The sequence below is a fragment of the Muntiacus reevesi genome, chromosome 1 (genome assembly GCF_963930625.1).
Source record: "Muntiacus reevesi chromosome 1, mMunRee1.1, whole genome shotgun sequence".
Classification (NCBI taxonomy): Eukaryota; Metazoa; Chordata; class Mammalia; order Artiodactyla; family Cervidae; genus Muntiacus; species Muntiacus reevesi.
In genome coordinates this window covers 260,559,076-260,577,812 of record NC_089249.1, presented here as the reverse complement: position 1 = coordinate 260,577,812, position 18,737 = coordinate 260,559,076, and the positions used below count along the sequence as shown (strand labels likewise).

The 18,737-nt window shown below is 36.0% G+C and overlaps 1 protein-coding gene across 2 annotated transcripts in view; it reads left to right on the top strand.

The window, feature by feature from the left end:
• EDIL3 (EGF like repeats and discoidin domains 3) overlaps nt 1–18,737 on the top strand; it is a 450,361-nt gene that overhangs the window by 242,454 nt on the left and 189,170 nt on the right. For both annotated transcript variants that reach the window (XM_065919096.1, XM_065919097.1), the window contains one exon: nt 999–1,112. In XM_065919096.1, the coding sequence (XP_065775168.1) occupies nt 999–1,112 (114 nt within the window). The remainder of the gene's footprint in view (nt 1–998; nt 1,113–18,737) is intronic.

Below are 18,737 nucleotides of genomic sequence, written 5' to 3'. Positions count from 1 at the left end.
TACAGAGAACAGTACTGGACAGGGCCTGCATTTGTAAAGTTCACAGATTGACCGTGAGAGGGAAAGGCATTCAGACAATTCCTAAGGAAGAGCACTTAGGTATGTAAGAGGCCGTTGTGGGAATAGGAGCAGAGCAGGTGTTCAGTTGAAACAGATAGGAAGGGAAGGCAGTGCAGAGCTGTGTATGTCCTCCAATTACTTTCCTAGTTCCCACAGAACCAAACCCAGCACTGTGCTTAGAGGAAATGATGTGCAAATATCGGTGATTGATACTTCACTGAGTTCATCATTATTCCCTTTTTTTGTTCAAAATCCCATTTATTGTCCCTGTTATCCAAAATTAGCTTGGAATTTAGTATAATTTGCTGAATGTTTCATATGTCATATGATTTTTCATCAAGTATAATAATAGTATATCAAAGGTAAATCCCTTTAGTCATCCTAACTTTAGAAACCCTTGAATGAAATTAGGAAATGATCGTCATTTACATTTATTATACTTTGCATGTAACAAGCTTTAGCTATTAACTCTAATTTGCTTCTCATCGCATTCATCAAAGGCGAACTATTTAGAAACTAAAACATCTCTGTCAGTTAGAATTTTAATGAATTAAGATGAAATGAGACAGTGTTAATTGGCAGTGGTTGCTGCTGGGGAGGTTTCTAGATCTTGTAAGTGATACCAATTCATTTCTCGATCAGGGTTAATTTGTTTGATTTAATTCTAAGGATACACTGAATATTTCCCCAACTAGTCATGTTTATTTTCAGGATTACAGAGTATTTTAGTTCTGTTGGGTTTGGATTCTCAATTGCATTTGAACTTGACAGTTTGATTGTTAAGAAATTGTCTGTTGTAAGCACCGATTATATTATTGACGAGACATACACACATGACATTATTTAGACCTTCTCTTATTTGAAATGCCTAAAACCTTCTAAAAATCTATCTTTTTTCACCAATAATTCTCTTTCTCTCTTCTTCCTATTTTCCTCAGATATAAATGAATGCGAAGCTGAGCCCTGCAAAAATGGTGGGATATGTACAGACCTTGTTGCTAACTATTCCTGTGAGTGCCCAGGGGAATTCATGGGAAGAAATTGTCAATACAGTAAGTATTCACATATATGTGAATATCTATATATGTATATATATAGCCTCTGTTTGCATCATCTTCACTTATTATGGAATTTGGGTCAAAATCAGTAATAATTTGCTTCCAGAGTTTATGATATATCAAAATGTGCATTTCATATTTGTTGTTATCAAATGTAATAACAGCATCATATGATAACAGCAATCAAAAGTTTTAGTGTACGTATATACTCCTGGGTGGGTCGCAGAGCATGATAGGGGTACGAGTGGTTACCTTGTGACCTCAAAGGAGCGCAACAGTTCCTTGAAGATACAAGTGCATCACTTCTGTGAGCGTCATTTTGACTTTTGAATATATATAGGACCTAATTTCGATGGACATGAGTTTGAGTAAACTCTGGAAGTTGGTGATGGACAGGGAGGCCTGGCGTGCTGTGATTCATGGGGTCGAAAATTGTCGGACAGGACTGAGTGACTGAACTGAACTGAGGACCTAATTTCCTTCCAGACTGGTTATTCTGGTTCAAACAATAAATTCAGAGCATTCTAACCAGATAACCTCTGTCACAAAGAAAAGGTAGAGATTAATGAGGATTCATGTTAAGCTGGCCTATAGATTAGTAAGAATTTTAAACACCATTTATTTGTCTTCTTGGAAGCCTAAGTCTGTAAGGTCTTGAAGTGATGGATCAAATTACAGGACAATAATTTTCCCGAAGTGTTTACCCTGAAGCACAGAGCACCCCACCTTTCCAAAAACAAACAAAGAAAAGCTAGGGAGAGGTAATAACAGGATTGTAGTTGGTGGAAGGAGACCAGAACTGTGCACAAATACTTGCTAATGAGAACAATAGTGGTGTAGTTTATTGATTTGGGGACATTTTTAGAAACTTCATAGTGCTATGGCTTTGATGTATATAATGATGTTAGAGCATCGTAACATTATGCAAGTTCAGAATGCAAATGGAAGATGAGAATTCAGACATGGAAACTAAGACACATGGGCTATGTGGTTTTCCCAGGCTCTCAAAGTTAGTGCCAAAAGCAAAACTGGAAGGAATCTAGAAACAGATCTTAAGATTCCAAATTCCGTATATTTTTCTCTAAATCAAGATGTCTCTGTGGATAGAGCTGAACATGGTAAACTTAAAAACACCTTCCACCTCTACTGTCTAATACACACATACAAACACGCACTCACTCACTCTTTCCCTCTCTCCCTGTCTCTTTCTATTCTCTTTCTCTTTAGCCAGAGTAACAATTTTATTTCTCACTTTTCCCTCTCTATTCCCCTTTGACAATGGTAATTTACAAAATAAAACAAGGAAAATTATTGAAGAATTGATTTGGGTTATGTATTTAGACCAGATAATCTGGGGATTCTCATCACCCTAGCCCTGAAAATCTTCATGAAAATGATGAAATTGTGACTATCAAAGAAGTACTTTCGGTTGAGCAAAATTTTTCTAAGCTTGAAAATAATTGAAGGGTGCTTCTCTGGTGGCTCAGTGGTAAAGAATCCACCTGGAGACACTGGTTTGATCCCTGATTGGGGAAGATCCCACATGCCATGAAGCCAACTAACCCATGCACCACAGCTATTGATCCTGTGCTTTCGAGCTCTGGAGCCACGACTGCACATGTATTCATATGCCCTAGAGCCTGTGCTCCTCAACAAGAGAAGACTGCTCCCTGCAACCAGAGAGTAGCCCCCACTTGCCGCAACTAGAAAAAAGCCTGCACTGCAATGAAGACTAAGCACAGTCATAAATAAATAAAAGTAATCAAAAAATGAAAGTAATTGGAGAAGGACATGGAGCACAAGTTAATAAAGGGAGGTTCAAGCATGGATGAATGGAAGGAAAGGAGAGTCTGAGGAAGCGGAATATTCTGGATAACCCATAGCCATCCAGTCATCTAACCTAGCAACTTTCCTACAAAGAGTTTAAATAACCTCCCACTGAGTTAATTCAGTTTCCACTGGTCCTTGGCCCATCCAGACCCAGCTCTTGATGAACCTTTGGTTCGTGGGGCCTGAATACGACTGCCCAGTGAACCTTTGCCATCTGTATTGATCAAAGAGCAACTAGACAACCAGTTGGTTACGTTATTGTTGTTCAGTAACTAAGCTGTGTCAGACTCTTTGTCCCATGAACTATAGCACACCAGGCTGCCCTGTCCTTCCCTATCTCCCAGAGTTTGCTCCAACTCATGTCCATTTAGTCGCTGATGACCTCCAACCATCTCGTCCCCTGTCACCCCCTTCTCCTCATGCTCTGAGTATTTCCCAGTATCAGGGTCTTTTTTAATGAGTCGTATCTTTGCATCAGATGACCAAAATATTGGAGCTTCAGCATCAGTCCTTCCAATTAATATTTAGGGTTGATTTACTTTAGAATTGACTGGTTTGATCTCCTTACTATTCAATGGACTCTCAAGAGTCTTCTTCCACACTACAATTTGAAATAGCTCAGGTGGAATTCCATCACCTCCACCTGTTGAAAATGGAAGGAAACCTGGATGTGAGCTAGAAAGTGAAACCGATGACTAAAACTTGTGCATCTCTCCATTAGCGATTTTGCTGAAGTCACCACATGTGAAAGTATCCTTGAAAAGAAAGAAATCTGACAGATTTAGAAGGATGTATCGAAATACCCTTTGAGCTTAATTGCCCCCAGGTTGCATCTAGTGTCTTCCAATTAGTTTTTGCTACTGTGTTTAACACAATTTTGTTTTTCTTTGACTTGATTTTGTCTCTATATAATATCTATATGGGGCTTCCCTGGTGGCTCAGAGGTTAAAGCGTCTGCCTGCAATGCAGGAGACCCAGGTTTGATCCCTGAGTCAGGAAGATCCCCTAGAGAAGGAAATGGCAACCCACTCCAGTACTCTTGCCTGGAGAATCCCATGGATGGAGGAGCCTGGTAGGCTACAGTCCACAGGGTCCCAAAGAGTCAGACACGACTGAGCAACTTCACTTTCACTTTAATATCTATATGTAAATCCAGACTGCTCTCTGACATGAATGTGATAGTGAGGTGCCTCCCATTATTTATCATATTCTCTGACATTCTGCTGTTCCCTTCTTCATCTCTGTGCCTTGACAGAGATCAAAAAGGATCATGTAAGGTACACTGTAAAATTTGTTCCTCTTGGGGTATTTGTTTTTATTGCATTGATTTATAAGAATATGTAATAAGGATTCTGATTCTTCCCATTGTCTTTGTTGCTGAGGATATACGGTTTTGCTTTTTTCTGACTTTTTATAATGTTTAGAAAATCCAGAGTAAGAAAGTGCACCTTGCCACAGTGATGATTTAGTGCTTCATATTGAAAACTTAGACCATCCCCTGACTACACAGCATAGAGAAGTACTGCAGGTTACAGCTAGTGCCAGCTCCCAGTTGATTGAGTTTAGTATCTTGGGAGTTGACATTGCAGAGATTATAACCAATTTGCTCACGTCCACTCTGAAGTAAGATTGATAAAGTTTCTTCAGGCTTTGTATGCTGTCCCATAGGAATTCCACTAGGTCAGTTTATACCTGCAATAATGGAAGGAAAGCCATTTGTTTCAGCAGATATTTCATGTGAGAGAGGGAAGAGAGAATGACGGCGATTAAGTGCTTGGTGGGGCAGGGAGCTAGGGTAGGAGTGGGGGTGTGAGGGGGTGGGAGAGGGAAGGGTTAGAGGACATCTGTACCAAAATGCTGTTATCCTTGTTTCACATTCAAATTGCCTTCAGTCTGACTGGGGCTCCTGCACTTACATTTATCTTTTTAAAATTTTGATTTTATATCAAAGTATAGTTGACAGATATCCACTTCCTTCTTAATTGTACTGATGGGTTTATTGAGATCTGGTACATTTTGCAATGGGGTTATGCAAGTGAACTTGAAATAAGAGTGTCTCATTTTAGGCCGTTTCTGCATGCAGGCATCTTGATAGTTTATCTGAGATCACTTATTTATTTCTCACTCATTTCAAATAATCAACAGTCATACGATGCTATGATCTTACCAGCTGCTACTACTACTAGCGAGCCTTATATCAAAATATAAAAGTGATAATTTTGGAGATTGCATTTCTCACAGTGAAGAAAGATTGATCTTGATATATATATATATACTTGTCATCAAAAGATTTTTTTTTCAGTCCTTAGCTTTTTCTTTGCCTTTTCCTCATTTTTACCATACCTTCAATTTTAAGCAATTTATTATGACTGACTTTCAGTGTAATTAAATGAAGTATTTTTAATATTAATGATATCCTACATTTTAAAAACCTAAGTATAAATTCATTTATTCATTCATTATTCATTTTCATTTAAACAATTAAAGGCAAGACATTTATGTTGAGATGAGAGTTTAATATTATTTTCAAAATTATTATGTGAATTATTTTTCATAATGTATGTCTTTAATTAATACAGCTATTAAGTACTTTTAGTTTGTAAGGAATAAATTTATATCTAGCTCTATTATAAGATAATGCTTAATTATGTGGTAATAATTATTATGTGTACCAATCACCTGTTAAACATTTTCTGTAACAATATAATTAGTTCATATGTTAATAACAAATATTTTAATACTTCACAAAGAATGTAATTATAATTTTAACACTGATTATTTCCTAATATCTGTGGGTGAGTTAAGGCAATAATACATCTGATTTATATAATTTCAGTTTAGATTTCCAGTTATGATTCATATAGCTTATCATTGACTTTGAGAGATCTCAATTATATTTTAGTTTTATCTTTCTTTTTTTTTTTTTTACCACAGGGCATTTGGTTAACTTTGATTATTTTAATTTTAATTGAAGTTACTTTTGATTGATATGTGAAAATTTTTAAGATGTTCCCAGGGCCACTCCCTGGTAGCTCAGACGGTAAAGGGTCTGCTTGCAGTGCAGGAGACCCGTGTTCAACCCCTGGGCTGGGAAGATCCCCTCGAGAAGGAAATGGCAACCCATTCCAGTATTCTTACTGGGAACATCCCATGAACAGAGGAGCCTGGTAGGCTACAGTCCACGGGGTCGCAAAGAGTCAGACACAACTGAGCAACTTCACTTTCTTTCTTTGTTTCATAATACCTAATGGGGCTTCCCTGGTAGCTCAGTGGTAAAAAAAAAAAATCCGCCTGCAATGCAGGAGATACAGGAGACCTGAGTTCGATCCCTGGATTGGGAAGATTCCCTGGAGGAGGAAATGGCAACCCACTCCAGTATTCTTGCTGGGAAAATCCCATAGACAGAGGAGCCTTGCAGGCTACAGTCCACGGGGTCTCAAAGGGTCAGACCTGGCTAAAGCAACTGAGCACACACTTAGTACCTATTACAGATATTCTTCTAATTTAAGTTCTAATTTATATTCCCTTGTTTCTTTTAAATAAGTTCAAGTGTTCACACAGCCATTTTTATAAACATCTTCAAAGGACAAGGATGATGAACTGGAATGAGAAACCTGTCCTCAGAATAGATAACGCTTTGTCATGTAGGATTAACAGAACATGATGTTTAAAGTAAATTCAATGTAAATTGATAGCACTTCACTTAACTATCTAAAAATAACTAGGATTATTTTCATTTTGGGAGCTTATGTGGCTGACAGTAGCCATATACAGTTCCCTTCTGGGTGTTTGAATGTGACATGATTAAATTTCACAAATGGCACTCAAATTCATTTCTATTACTGATACTATTTCTGGAAATTAAAATAGTCACCAAGGGAGCCTTTAAAATACAGCATCCCCAAACTATTATGCCAGAAAGGATTATGACTTGGATGTTTTCAGAGCATTTTATTAAAAATCAAAACTAAAATCTTCAACTGAGGAGAAAGTGATTTTTCTAAAAGTCAAAATTATCCAGTTTTTTTTTTTTAATTTAGTGAAATAATCTAGATAATTCTATAGTACTTTAGGAATTCCATATATAAACTCATAAGGGCAAAAGGTGATGATACATGTGAATAGAATTTGAAAACTATAGATTAATATCTCTGTATCTTCATTTTTGAGCAGGTGTAACTCTTTAAGCCTTCATTATAAATGAGCTAGTATTTACAAATACACAAAGATATTCTAGATAAATGTATGTATGTGTTTTTTCTTTTGATATCAACATATGCTACCAAGTACACTTGAATTATAAGTGAAGACTTATGCTGTTAAAATTGATAAAACATCTGATAAGTAAATAATGTCATCTGCATTATTATATGCTCAACAATTAATTATTGCTTTTGAAAGACAAGCTTGTAAATAAAACCTCTCAACTTATCTTAAAATTTTATCACCAGTTGTTATATGATAATGTTGATTTTAATTTTACTATGAGCCAAGCACTGTTCTAAGTACTTTAAATAACAACTTATTTGATCCTCTTAACACTCTTTGTTGTAGCTTCTGTTTATCGTTGACTCCATTTTACAGAAAAAACTGGCTCGTGAGAGATGAAATAATTTGTGTAGGTTCACATGGCTAGTAAAGTTCAGATGCTGGTCTTAACCCCAGGTGTGCATCTGCATAGCCTGTCCTCCCAAGCATGATCGATCCTGCCCTTTGGAAGGTGAAAGGAACACTGTTTACTACACAGTACACTTAAGAACACTTGCACCTGAGTGGCCTTGACAAGTGGCTGCAGAGTAAGAGGAAAGAACATAGGCTTTGAATTCAAATAGAACTGAGGTTTAAGCTCTGACTTTTTCTTTTTGTGGAATTGAGGTTTTAAACTCTGGCTTGTTCTCTTTATATGTCTAAATAGCGTTAGTTGACCTTTCTGAGCCTCAGATCCTTCATCTATAAGTAGAATGAGTAGTACTTTTTGGTTTATACTGATGATTAGATTAAAATTAGCATATATAAACTATTTCATAAACTACATAGGTCAATACATGTTGTAGATAAGCAAATGCATAAATAAATAGATAAGATTTTGAGTTACTTAAAAGAGTTAATGCTAGTTTAGTCCCCTTTTTCTTGTTATAATTTAAAAAATTTTTTAAAGTACTACCCATCTTTAGTAATTGACTGTGTGTATTGACAACAAAATGTATAGAAGTCAGCTTTTTAATGCATTGCATACCATGTTTTACAAGTACATTAGTTTAGGAAATTCAGTGACATTAGCAGAATTTTTAATAAACAAATATTATTAATTCAACCAAAACCATTATAGGGGATGAGTTGCTTTAATTTTTGAAAAATATGACATCATAACATACTCTGAACCTCAAATACCAAAGTTCATTTCTTTATATTTTTTTTTTGTTTGCAATTATTGTAACATGCCACTGTTATTTGATCAGGTATTTTAGTGAATGGTGAACAGAAACAGTGAAACAAATAATTTCAGTATTTTCTTTTCTAATATAGATGGTCAGAGATTATAGTTTTATCCTATATAACACTAAATTCGTAGTCTGCTACCCAGATATTACATAGATCCAAAGGCAAAATATAAGAGATTCTGATTAAAATAAAGAGTTTTAAAAATAATAAGTGCTTATAGAGAAGTGAAAGTGAAAATTAAGACACAGAAATTTAAAAATAAAATTGTATAAGTCGAGTATTATAACATAGTGAATGAATTCAACTAGGTGTTCAGTAAATAAACTAGCCACAAATATTTATTGATTTTTTTCTTAACTATGTACAAAATTTTCAGAAAATGTATGAATTAATTCATTCACCAACTTGGATCCAGCAGTAGCCACCCACTACAGCTGGAGCAACAATAGCAGTTAAATTCAGTTCCTGTTCTTGTGGAATAGGCAGATTAATGGGAGAAAAAAGCAAGAATTACATAATGGCTGGTTACAAAACATGATGAGCGCTGTGAATGAAGAGGGAGCCGTGATGGAGCACCTGTTCTGTTTGGGGGAGTTTAAGGGAATGACATTTGAACTGAGGCCAGAGGAGCATATAGTAGGTGCCAAACAGAGGGCGGGCTGTTGAAATGAGGATTTCACAAGAACAGTATGCTCAAGGATAAACAGGCTCTTTGTTTAATATGAAGACACATATTAAGTGGATGAGTTCTGATTGCTGTGTAATAATCATGTTGAGGTTTTTAGGATGAGGTTTTTAGGATGATCACTTACCTTTTAGGCTTTGACAATAAGGGGTCAAGACAAGATGATGGAAAAAATATTTAAGTACTAATAATCCATCTTACAAACTATCTATTTTGTGTGTCCACAAGGGATTTTTTAAAACACCGACAGACTTTAGCTTTTGTATGTGTAGCAAGAAATCAAAGAAAAGCAAAGAATAATAATCATTAATGCTAATTCTAGTTTTATTCCAGATTTTAAAAGTCTGCTCTGTTTTAGAATTTTGAAATGGTGCTTCAGTAGTGATTTTTGCCTTTGAAATCATTGCCTAATATCAACATAAGGTTACTTTCCTTGAATATATAGAATAGGAATTAATTCAGAATTCCATTAGGACAGGAAAAGAATAGCTTACCTTAGGCTCTCACCTTTTGTGAACATTAAAAAAGAAAAAGTAACTATGGGTTGATGAAAGTTTTATATTTAAGATTAATTGTGTAATGTTAAATCCAAGATACACAATATTTAAGTCTACCCATAAATATATAGTGACATAAATGGAAGTAACCATAACTATAAATACTTGAGCATGGATAATTCTTTAACTTAGTTTCTCACATTCTTTACAAAGACCTGACAATAAGTACAAAAAATCCAGAATACTGTGCAAGTATATCAGTAGCCCTCAAGGAAAGAAATGACTCCAACATTACTACAGGATGAAGTCTTTGCAACAATAAACACAAAAAATTGACTTAATGACAAAACCAAATTGGATTTTATGTGTCTGACACAGAAGTTCCATTTTCAATCAGATGCCTCTGGGTATATTTTTCCAAATGTTGCCCAACAATTTTGTACAGAGATGTCACACTTTGAAAGTTCACCTGCTGTACATTAAACTGATGATCTAATGAAAGATGTAAAAATATCTGCAGAATGCTCAAATAGATCCCCCAGGACTTACTAAACACATCTAACAAATTGAATCAGATTCTCATTACCTGACATTTTGTATTTGATTACAAATAATTACTGAAACCTTCAATAAGACCTTCTTGTTTTTCAAATTATGTAACATTCCCATTATGCACTTAATAGCATATGTTCAGGGATCAAAATTAATTTTGCACTTATTCTCCAAACTGAAACTCATTCTAATATATCCCTATCTCAAAAAAGGCAGGTAAAGTGTGCAGAAATCAAGAGAGTTTGGAACCGGATAATGTGATGTCATCTTTGTAGCATTTAAAAGTGTGATATATTACAGTTTTGAGTAATATTGAGTAGTATTGAGAAATACTGTATTTTCTCAGACTGTAAATATCAATCTTTTCAATTATCACCCCATCCTTACCCTTGGGGGAAAAACAAAACCTCAAATAAAATATGGCACTATACAAAAAAATCTCCTCTAGGAAAATTACTAGATAACAAGTCATTCTATGACTTGCAAATTGAAACATGGTTAAGATATAATTTGTGGTCTAGTCATTATTCTTTACATGTGTACTATGGCATTTTGGGGTGCTTAGGTGAAACTTGGGGTCTGAATATCAGAGTGAGGCTGAAATGGTTATTTCATCATGGGAAAATTATAGGTACAAATCACTGTTTGTTTTGTAATCAAATTCACTGAATAGCAGAGACACTTTTCTCAGGAGAAAGAAAAGAACAGAGATGATATCTAGTCTTTTATCAAATGTGCAAAGCATTCCAGGATTTCCTGAAATCCCAAGGGTTTCAAATAGTACCGATAAAATTTTACTGGCAACCGTGGAGCCGAGTTGGGCGCGACACCAACCCCTGGCATGCTGCTAGCCGCAGTTGTTAGCTACATCTGCAGCCTTGGAAGTGAGAGCTTCCCGCAGCATGTAGCACAAAGAGCCTCCGTATATGTTTTGAGTTTCATCTTCAAAGCATTTTTCTTCATCTGAAGCAGAGGATTCCAACAGATTTCTTTCCTGCATAGTCATATTGAATGGTAGGTACAACTGGCACCTCATGGAAAGCTAGGGCAGCCAGTTATAGACACGTGACCGCTAACTCAGGGAAGCACTGGTAACACAGACTCAGATTCAGGAATCAGATGAGAATGGAGAAGTGATAGGGCTGAATGTTAGTGGCAAAGGAGAGATTAAAAAGAATAAAGAGTACAAGATTGCTAAAATAGACTTTAACATAAAGCAATTCTAGCTGCAGAGGGACAAAAAGAGAGTCATCAGAGAAACAGAGAATACAGATGTAGAGAGGGCAAAGAAAATAATGTTTCTGCAATAGGAGCTGGTCAGGGAGATGGATACCTAAGAAAAGACACTTTTTAAAAAAAATTTAGATCCTTTAATTATTAACAGTCCTGAAAATAAGTGTGGTGGGTGGTAGAGAGAATGCCAGATTCACCTCTTCCACATGGAACAGGTGCTGAGGAAGAAATAATAGCCACAGACTGCTCCACCCAGGTTATGGAATGCTCAACTTTGAGCATTTCTTAAACCCCAAAGAGTCATTAAGGTGGCCAAGGACCTAAAAATAAGTTTCATGATAGTTACTTTAATAGCTTTATCTGGTCAATAATACACATTCTTTTTAGAGCTCTAAAGGGAATGGACACATAAAGTATCCAACTTAAAAATAAATTGAACTGGAGGAATATGGTTCTATAAAAAGAAGTAGAGCCAGAGCAAAGTCAGTAAATTCAATACTAAAATTCAAGGAAAACAGGAGCAGGGACAGAAAATAAACTATTCTGACAAGAAAAGTGGATAGAACTATAGTTATATAAGGGAGCCTATAAATACCCAGCACTATTATCTAACTACAAAACACCAAAGAGTTGAAACCGTGCCTCTTAGCTCCAACAAATCCAAGGATATTTGTGGTAGTTTCTTCAAAATAAAATTCAATTTATATTTTTTGGTACACTCAGGAAGACACATTTTTTTTGAACATCCATAACCTGTCTATTTCATATATAAATGTTGCTTCATATCCACTCAGCAGTAACTTAATAATGCCTTTTCCTTTCCCATTAGAATTATTCCTCGATTCTACCATTATTAATAGCTTTCAGTATAACAAAACATGAGCACTTTCCTACAGGGATTTATATAAAGGATGCTCTTAGCCCCATCCCCTTTAAGTGCTTAATGTGAAGTTTTTGACCAAGGCCACAGGACCCTCAGGGATAGCTAGAATTCTGGGTGTCTGTGTTTTTTGATGAGGGAACAAAAATTGTATGTTTCTTTTTTGCTAATAGCTCTCTGAAACTTAGAATTTCCATCCATTACAGATGTAGACAACAATGAATCATTGCATTAGCAGTACCAATGACTTTGTCACTAACTTTGTCACTAAGATAATGTGTCATACCACATTATCTTCTTGTACACCACTGAAAATACCATTTACAGTTTCCACTAATAAGAAACTATAGTGGTCCTGCCACCACCTCTGTTAATGTGTTAATAGATAAGCATGCGTGTTATTATATCACACATTTTAAAATATTTTGATAATTATTTTGTGCTTCTATTTATTTCATTTTGTGAACTGAAAAGCATGATTCTGAGAAGGGCCTCTAGGCATCACAAGACTGATGAAAGTATCCATAGTGCAGAAAAAATTCAGAACCCTGAGTTTTTTGGTTTCAAAAGATATTTTTTCCTTCAGGATAATATGCATGAAGCTTTTGGAAATAAAAGCTACTAATGATCCATTTTCATTGAATGTCCATTTCTAGCCATGCTTCTGAGTTTGATTCTCTAGCTCCATGTATAAAAAATATAAGTAAAATAGCAGAAGATGATACTGTTAAGTCACATTTTTGTCATTGTGTTTAGAGGCGTTTTAACATCAGAGTTATTATTGAATGCATTACTGCTTCTCACCAACAATGCAGGTTCAGAAAGTTTGTTAACCCTGTAGAGAAATGGTATATTCGAAGTTAGATATGGATATTAATCCATATTTAAAAGACAAAAAAAGAGATACACTAAAGAACATCCCTCCTGCCCAGGGACTACAGTCTGAAGCTGAAAACATCCAGTCTACTTTCTTTTTAACCAGGGCCTTTCCAATTTTCTTAAGACCAGTTATAATCTGTGTAAATTTTTATAATCATTTAGTTATTTAGTTATTTTATACTCAATTTAGAATTTGACATATATATATAGTTGCTTTAGAAGAATACAGCTTGTGGATAAGTTAACAAAAAATTGCCAGTTGTCTAGAATCTTAGCATCAAATACAGAGTAAAATGTGGATTGCTCATTATGTGAGAAAAAAAGAATGCCAATCTACTAAGTTATATTTTTAGCTAGTGGTCACATCAGTTTCAAAGCATCAGTATATTGTCACTAAGTACATAATTAAGTCTATTTTGGAATTTAGTTCTTAATTCATAGTATATGTGTACGTAGAGTTCTTTTAAGCAATCTAAATTTCTAAGACTCATATGATTCCATCATTTATTTGGTCTTCTTTCTTTAAGGAGTATAAGTTTGCACAGATCTGTGAGTGCTGAACTGGAATAAAAATGTGGAAATGACTAGACATCTAACAACCTAGATCGTTTGCGACAGGACTCTGACAATGGCATTATCTTAGATGCCAAGACAACTATCAAAATATAGAACACACATTCATTGACATTAAGACTTTTGAAATATTGCTGTGATGTACTTTTTCTGGCTTTTTTGATTATAGGAAAAATATAGTCATTCAATCCATCTTTTTAAGAGGGCTGTTTTCAAGATTATATGTGAACCAAAACTGCAAAGAAAGCTTGTGGACTACTGGGACCCATGTCTTACTTTCTCATTCTGTTTTTGTTCCTGGTTCCATGTCACATGGGTTCTCATAGAACTTTTGCTTTTCCCTGTTTTTACCCTGCTTCCTTTCATACTTATGATGAATTTCAATTTATTGAATATTCTTCAATTATAGCAATATTTTAGTTGAGGTAGCTTTTTTAATGAATAATAAATTGTGCTGTGGATTGCACATGAAAAGGTTACTTACAACACAAAAAAAGCAATAAGCTTACAATTGTATCTGAGAAGGAAAAACAATTCATTTAGTGTCTCAACTCTTCTTTCTAGCATAGCAAAATAGCAGCTTTTTATACAAATTTAACCTTTTGAGCAGTCAGGTGGATTTTATCATAGGGGCTTAAGTGAGTTCATTCATTATGCAGAACACTACAAAAGTCCCCACAGAACAACTAATTATATTCTAGTGTTTGGTCGAGTCATAAAAAGTAAAAACAATTTTTGTTTAATATTCTAAGGATAGTGACACATTGTTGCTCGAAAATATTACAGAGTATTATATAAAATTCTATCAAATAAAATGGATAAGACAATGTAATAGAAAAAAAAAATGTCGTTTTCCCAGTCTGGTAATAAGCCCTCAGATTTTGGTTTCTAATATGACCTAAAAGAGAAGATTTTGTAGTTCTGGTTTAACTGTCAGTTATAGTGAAAATGAAAGTGAAGCCGCTCAGTCGGGTCCGACTCTGCGACCTATGGACTGTAGCCTACCAGGCTCCTCCGTCCATGGGATTCTCCAGGCAAGAATACTGGAGTGGGTTGCCATTTCCTACTCCAAGGGGTCTTCCCAACTCAGGGATCGAACCAGGGTCTCCCACATTGCAGGCAGACACTTTAACCTCTCAGCCACCAGGATAATTGCTTCATAAGTGAAATTATTCAGTCATGTCCCACTCTGCAACTCCATGGACTGTAGCCTACCAGGCTCCTCTGTCTATGGGATTTTCCAGGCAAGAATAGTGGAGTGATTGCTATTCCTTTTTCCAGGGGATCTTCCTGACCCAGGGATTGAACCCAGGTCTCCCTCATTGCCGGCAGATGCTTTACCATCTGAAACACCAGGGAAACCAGTACTAATACCAGTAACATGAGGATAAGGAATTGTCCTGAAAAAAATTAAAACATGCACCTCTAACAGAAAACATAAACATGCATCATGGACATTTCCTCATTTCCACAATTCTAAAATGTATGCCTTTATATTTGAAACGTATTAACATCTCTCATTTTGGGAGGCATCTTAAAATCATTTATATGTTAATAGTACATAATAATGGGATGTTTGACTCACTGAAGTCTACTAAATTAATAATAAAACAGAAATTTTGGTAACATAACCATTCCAAAAAAAATGTACTACACTCAAGCATTTATATATAGACGAAGCTAAGCAAGTAATGACTTTAAATCAATAGAATAAAAATATGTATTAACACTAAAGCAAATTTTGCATAAATTCATGCTGTTTATTTGTATTTCCCATTGTATGAGTACTTTACCATTATTTACCTCAGGCCACATCTGTTGAAGCCAGTCATTACCCACAGATTACCCTTTGCATATATGGAAATGTATTTAGAATAATTCAAGACCAAAAAATATCATTATACAACATTCCTCTCTCTATCACACACACACTTCTACTTTAGTTAGAAAACAGTTTAATTATCTTTTTCTAGACGCATTTATCTATCAAGGAGATTCTAGGGACTATTTCTGTGCACTTAGCAACATCTCTGATACTCTAACTTGAAAAACTGCTTAAATTTCACTTGTTTTAATTGCCCTTTAATGTTTAAAAAAAAGCACATTTTTTTCTGATTATAGAGTTACATATATGACTAAAAAGGAACTCTTGGAAAATACAAAATTAATGTTTTATTAATAATTTTTCCCTCTGAAATACTTTGTTCACATCTACAAGTTACAGTATGCTATCAAAGGCTATGCTTATAACTTTTATTTATCATTGCTTCATTATTTCTACAGTGTGTCTCACATGTGTCTAGTTGGTCAAATCCCATGTCAGATCTAAAGATTTTCAAGAATAGACATTGCTTTTGCAATGTATTTTCTTTCCTAATCTCTATAACAGCTAAAATCCTTGTGTAGATACATTAGACATTTGACAAACCCAGGCAATTGAGTGGCTAAATTTCTTGAGAGTAAAATAGAGATGCCTCATCTATATTAATTAACATAAGAAGGGGAAGCAGACTATCACTTATTGAAACATAATGAACAGACACTAGAAACATGTAATCCAAATTTAAACAGAATTTTACAAAAGAAAAATATTGAAAAATGTTATGGGTGTGGTCTTACACTTTTTAACAGCATATAAGTAAAAAGGAGTGACCACTTCACATTCTACTCTTAGCTTCTGTACACCCAAGAATAGAATAGTACATACAGTTTTTGGAAATTCCAGGAGCTGGCTAACCAGGTAAATTGTCTATAGGGTGCTTTTATTATTAGTTGAAATTAACTTTATTTTTAGTATTCCACATTCAGTTCAGTTCAGTTCAGTCGCTCAGTCGTGACTGACTCTGTGACTCCGTGAATCGCAGCACGCCAGGCCTCCCTGTCCATCACCAACTGCCAGAGTTTACTCAAACTCATGTCCATCGAGTCGGTGATGGCATCCAGCCATCTCATCCTCTGCCGTCGCTTTCTCCTCTTGCCCCCAATCCCTCCCAGCATCAGGGTCTTTTCCAATGAGTCAACTCTTCTCATGAGGTGGCCAAAGTATTGGAGTTTCAGCTTCAGCATCAGTCCTTCCAATGAACACCCAGGACTGATCTCCTTTAGGATGGACTGGTTGGATCTCCTTGCAGTCCAAGGGATTCTCAAGAGTCTTCTCCAACACCACACTTCAAAAGCATCAATTCTTCGACGTTCAGCTTTCTTCACAGTCCAACTCTCACATCCATACATGACCACTGGAAAAACCATAGCCTTGACTAGATGAAACTTTGTAGGTAAAGTAATGTCCCTGCTTTTTAATATGCTATCTAGGTTGGTCATAACTTTCCTTCCAAGGAGTAAGCGTCTTTTAATTTCATGGCTGCAATCACCATCTGCAGTGATTTTGGAGCCCCAAAAAATAAAGTCTGACACTGTTTCCACTGTCTCCCCATCTATTTCCCATGAAGTGATGGGACCAGATGCCATGATCTTGGTTTTCTGAATGTTGAGCTTTAAGCCAACTTTTTCACTCTCCTCTTTCACTTTCATCAAGAGGTTTTTTAGTTCCTCTTCACTTTCTGCCATAAGGGTGGTGTCATCTGAATATCTGAGGTTATTGTTATTTCTCCCAACAATCTTGATTCTGGCTTGTGCTTCCTACAGCCCAGCATTTCACATGATGTTCTCTGCGTATAAGTCAAATAAGCAGGGTGACAATATACAGCCTTGACGTACTCCTTTTCCTATTTGGGACCAGTCTGTTGTTCCATGTCCAGTTCTAACTGTTGCTTCCTGACCTGCATACAGGTTTCTCAAGAGGCAGGTCAGGTGGTCTGGTATTCCCATCTCTTTCAGAATTTTCCACAGTTTATTGTGATCCACACAGTCAAAGGCTTTGGCATAGTCAATAAAACAGAAGAAAATGTTTTTCTGAAACTCTCTTGCTTTTTCGATGATCCAGAGGGTGTTTGCAATTTGATCCCTGATTCCTCTGCCTTTTCTAAAACCAGCTTGAACATCTGGAAGTTCATGGTTCACGTATTGCTGAAGCCTGGTTTGTAGAATTTTGAGCATCATTTTACTATTGTGTGAGATGAGTGCAATTGTGCAGTAGTTTGAGCATTCTTTGGGATTGCCTTTCTTTGGGATTGGAATGAAAACTGACCTTAGCCAGAGAGTTTGATAGAAATTAAATAGTGTAAAAATTGCATTTCATATAATAATTCCCATCATTACATAGCTATGCTTGGGCTTCCCTGGTGGCTCAGTTGGTAAAGAATCTGCCCGCAGTGCAGGAGACCTGGGTTGGATCCCTGGGTTGGGAAGATCCCCTGTAGAAGGAAATGGCAACCCACTCTGGTATCCCTGCCTGGAGAATCCCCTTGGACAGGGGAGCCTGACGGGCTGCAGTCCATGGGGTCACAACTATTCAGACACAGCTGAGACTTAGCATAGCCCACAGCATGCTTATAAGAAATTAGAGTTACAACTGAAGTTTAAAGTAATTGTAAGGTATGTGGAGTAAATGTAATCAATTGATTTATTTTCTTCATACTTTTTAATCTGCTATCACAGATACGGAATCTTGGATACACAATAAATTAAGTATGAAAGGAAAGGGAAATACACTGGGAAATCCAAGTTCATGTGTACGGGAATGTATAATTGGTGTCTGTTAATTTTTCTAACAATTATTGTGCACCTAAAATACAAAGCTTTAAGAACAAAGCTTAACAGCTACTGTAAAAGCAATCCTGGGGTTAGAACATAAAGTTCTTGATAAAGTAATGATATGCATTTTGGAGATTATTTACATAAACTATATGTAAACTATGTATAAATTATATGGGCTTCCCGGTAGCTCAGATGGTAAAGAATCTGCCTGCAATGCAGGAAACCGGGGTTTAATCCCTGGGTTGGGAAGATCCCCTGGAGAAGGGAATGGCAACCCACTCCAGTATTCTTGTCTGGAGAATCCCATGGACAGAGGAGTCTGGTGGGCCAGTCTGTGGGGTCGCAAAGAGTCAAACACGGCTGAGCCACTAACACTGCTACCACTATAAAGT